The sequence below is a fragment of the Somniosus microcephalus genome, chromosome 28 (genome assembly GCF_052327205.1).
Source record: "Somniosus microcephalus isolate GS21.2 chromosome 28, FLI_Smic_1.0, whole genome shotgun sequence".
In the NCBI taxonomy this organism is placed as follows: domain Eukaryota; kingdom Metazoa; phylum Chordata; class Chondrichthyes; order Squaliformes; family Somniosidae; genus Somniosus; species Somniosus microcephalus.
Window position 1 is genome coordinate 37,532,516 of NC_141014.1, and position 2,813 is coordinate 37,535,328.

The 2,813-nt window shown below is 51.0% G+C and overlaps 1 protein-coding gene across 1 annotated transcript in view; it reads right to left on the reverse strand.

The window, feature by feature from the left end:
• Positions 1-1,038, reverse strand: part of LOC147099604 (cathepsin D-like) — a 20,290-nt gene extending 19,252 nt beyond the window's left edge. The window contains 1 exon segment of the mRNA XM_085969848.1: positions 863-1,038. Coding sequence (XP_085825974.1) covers positions 863-924 — 62 coding nt within the window. The 5' untranslated portion in view covers positions 925-1,038.
• Between the last annotated feature and the right edge of the window lie 1,775 nt (positions 1,039-2,813).

Consider the following 2,813-nt stretch of genomic DNA (forward strand, 5'->3'; position numbering starts at 1 on the left):
ATTAGATTCCAGCCTGTAACTCACTCCCGGGTATCCGTTATTCTATATATAAACCACCCTGAACCCCACGATTAGATCCAGCCTATAACTCACTCCCGGGTATCCGTTATTCTATATATAAACCACCCTGAACCCTCGATTAGATTCCAGCCTGTAACTCACTCTGGGTATCCGTTATTCTATATATAAACCACACGATTAGATTCCAGCCTGTAACTCACTTCCGGGTGTACATTAACCTCAATTTAATCCAGGTCAAGGTATCAAGAATGTGGAAGCCACCAACCCCTAAAGTCAGTCTTTAAAACTGCAGCCTGCATTTAACACAGCTCACGAGAAACACTCAGGAAATAAAATCACAAGTGGGTTTGAAAGCTGAAATTTAAATCAGGAGGAGTTCTGACTTCAAAACACAGACGCCAGAACATTCCAGAACTAGTCGACAGCCACAAAGGTTGGCAAGTCCACTGGCAATCTGAAGCTGCCCTTCAAATCCTCAGCTAACAAGGGGGGGGGGGGGGGGAGAAAGTGACTCATTCGGTCACTATTAGCTAGCTTTATCTAGTTTTACAACAAGACACAGGCTCGCACACACACACAAAGGCCAGAGAAAACATTGTTCTGCCTCAGGACCAGCCCAACTGTAGGCTGCAGCTACTAACTGTCCTTGCCCAACTAACCGTCTCTCTGCAATTGCTTCACCCCCCCAACCCTTCAACAACAACAAAAAGATTGAGACTAGAGCAAAGTTGCAACATTGCTTCCCACTCAGGAGGTCTTAACAAAGCTTTAAATCAGCAACCACCTCTTTGCACTGACACACACACAAGACACCACACCAGAATAATGTCTCTCTGCTCACCGAACCAGGGCATTCCCAGGCACCCACAGCATGCAAAGCAATAGTACTTGGGGCCACTTCATGGCTGATGCACTTTCGATCCACTCCAACAATGCAAAGTGAAAAGCAACAGCTAAACCAGGCCCAGTTTCTTGTGTGTGTGAGAGAGTGAGTGCCTGTGTCTGGAGGTGGGCAAACTGCTATTGGCCAACAAGGGAGCTTCTGCATTCATATCCTAGAATGCTGATTGGGCTGTGGCCACTGTCAATCATCTGAGGTCACCCAGGCTGGGCTGTAATCTGGTCAGGTGACTTGCAGCATCACATGATTGATCAGGAGACTGACTGTAAGTTGTTGCAACTGGGTCAGGGGGAAGGGGGCACTTTGATGCCAGTGATTCTGTTGTGGGTTGGCTTTCTAGTTATTTCTGGAATATAAAAGTTTCACTGATATATTTTGTTTGAACCAATTTAGTGTAAAAAAAAAGGACAGAAATTGCATTTCTATAGCGCCTTTCACGACCACCGGACGTCCCAAAGCGCTTTACACTCAATGAAGTACTTTTGAAGTGTAGCCACTGCTGTAATGTGGGAAACGATTTGCGCACAGCAAGCTCCCACAAACAGCAATGTGATAAATGATCAGATAATCTGTTTTTTAGTGATGTTGGTTGAGGGATAAATACTGGCCCAGGACACCAGGAAGAACGCCCCTGCTCCTCTTTGAAATCGTGGCCGTGGGATCTTTTACGTCCTCCTGAGAGAGCAGACGGGGCCTCGGTTTAACGTCTCAGCCGAAAGACGGCACCTCTGACAGTGCAGCACTCCCTCACTACTACTCCTCCGACAGTGCGGCGCTCCCTCAGTACTGCCCCTCCGACAGTGCAGCGCTCCCTCAGTACAGCTCCTGTGACAGTGCAGCACTCCCTCAGTACTGCTCCCCCGACAGTGCAGCGCTCCCTCAGTACAGCTCCTGTGACAGTGCAGCACTCCCTCAGTACAGCTCCTGTGACAATGCAGCACTCCCTTAGTACTGCTCCTCTGATAGTGCAGCGCTCCCTCAGTACAGCTCCTGTGACAATGCAGCACTCCCTCAGTACTGCTCCTCTGATAGTGCGGCGCTCCCTCAGTACTGCTCCTCTGACAGTGCAGCGCTCCCTCAGTACAGCTCCTGTGACAATGCAGCACTCCCTCAGTACTGCTCCTCTGATAGTGCGGCGCTCCCTCAGTACTGCTCCTCTGACAGTGCAGCGCTCCCTCAGTACAGCTCCTGTGACAATGCAGCACTCCCTCAGTACAGCTCCTGTGACAATGCAGCACTCCCTCAGTACAGCTCCTGTGACAATGCAGCGCTCCCTCAGTACAGCTCCTGTGACAATGCAGCACTCCCTCAGTACTGCTCCCCCGACAGTGCAGCGCTCCCTCAGTACAGCACCTGTGACAGTGCAGCACTCCCTTAGTACTGCTCCTCTGATAGTGCAGCGCTCCCTCAGTACAGCTCCTGTGACAGTGCAGCACTCCCTCAGTACAGCTCCTGTGACAATGCAGCACTCCCTTAGTACTGCTCCTCTGATAGTGCAGCGCTCCCTCAGTACAGCTCCTGTGACAATGCAGCACTCCCTCAGTACTGCTCCTCTGATAGTGCGGCGCTCCCTCAGTACAGCTCCTGTGACAATGCAGCACTCCCTCAGTACAGCTCCTGTGACAATGCAGCACTCCCTCAGTACTGCTCCTCTGATAGTGCAGCGCTCCCTCAGTACAGCTCCTGTGACAATGCAGCACTCCCTCAGTACTGCTCCTCTGATAGTGCGGCGCTCCCTCAGTACTGCTCCTCTGACAGTGCAGCGCTCCCTCAGTACAGCTCCTGTGACAATGCAGCACTCCCTCAGTACAGCTCCTGTGACAATGCAGCACTCCCTCAGTACAGCTCCTGTGACAATGCAGCACTCCCTCAGTACAGCTCCTGTGACAAT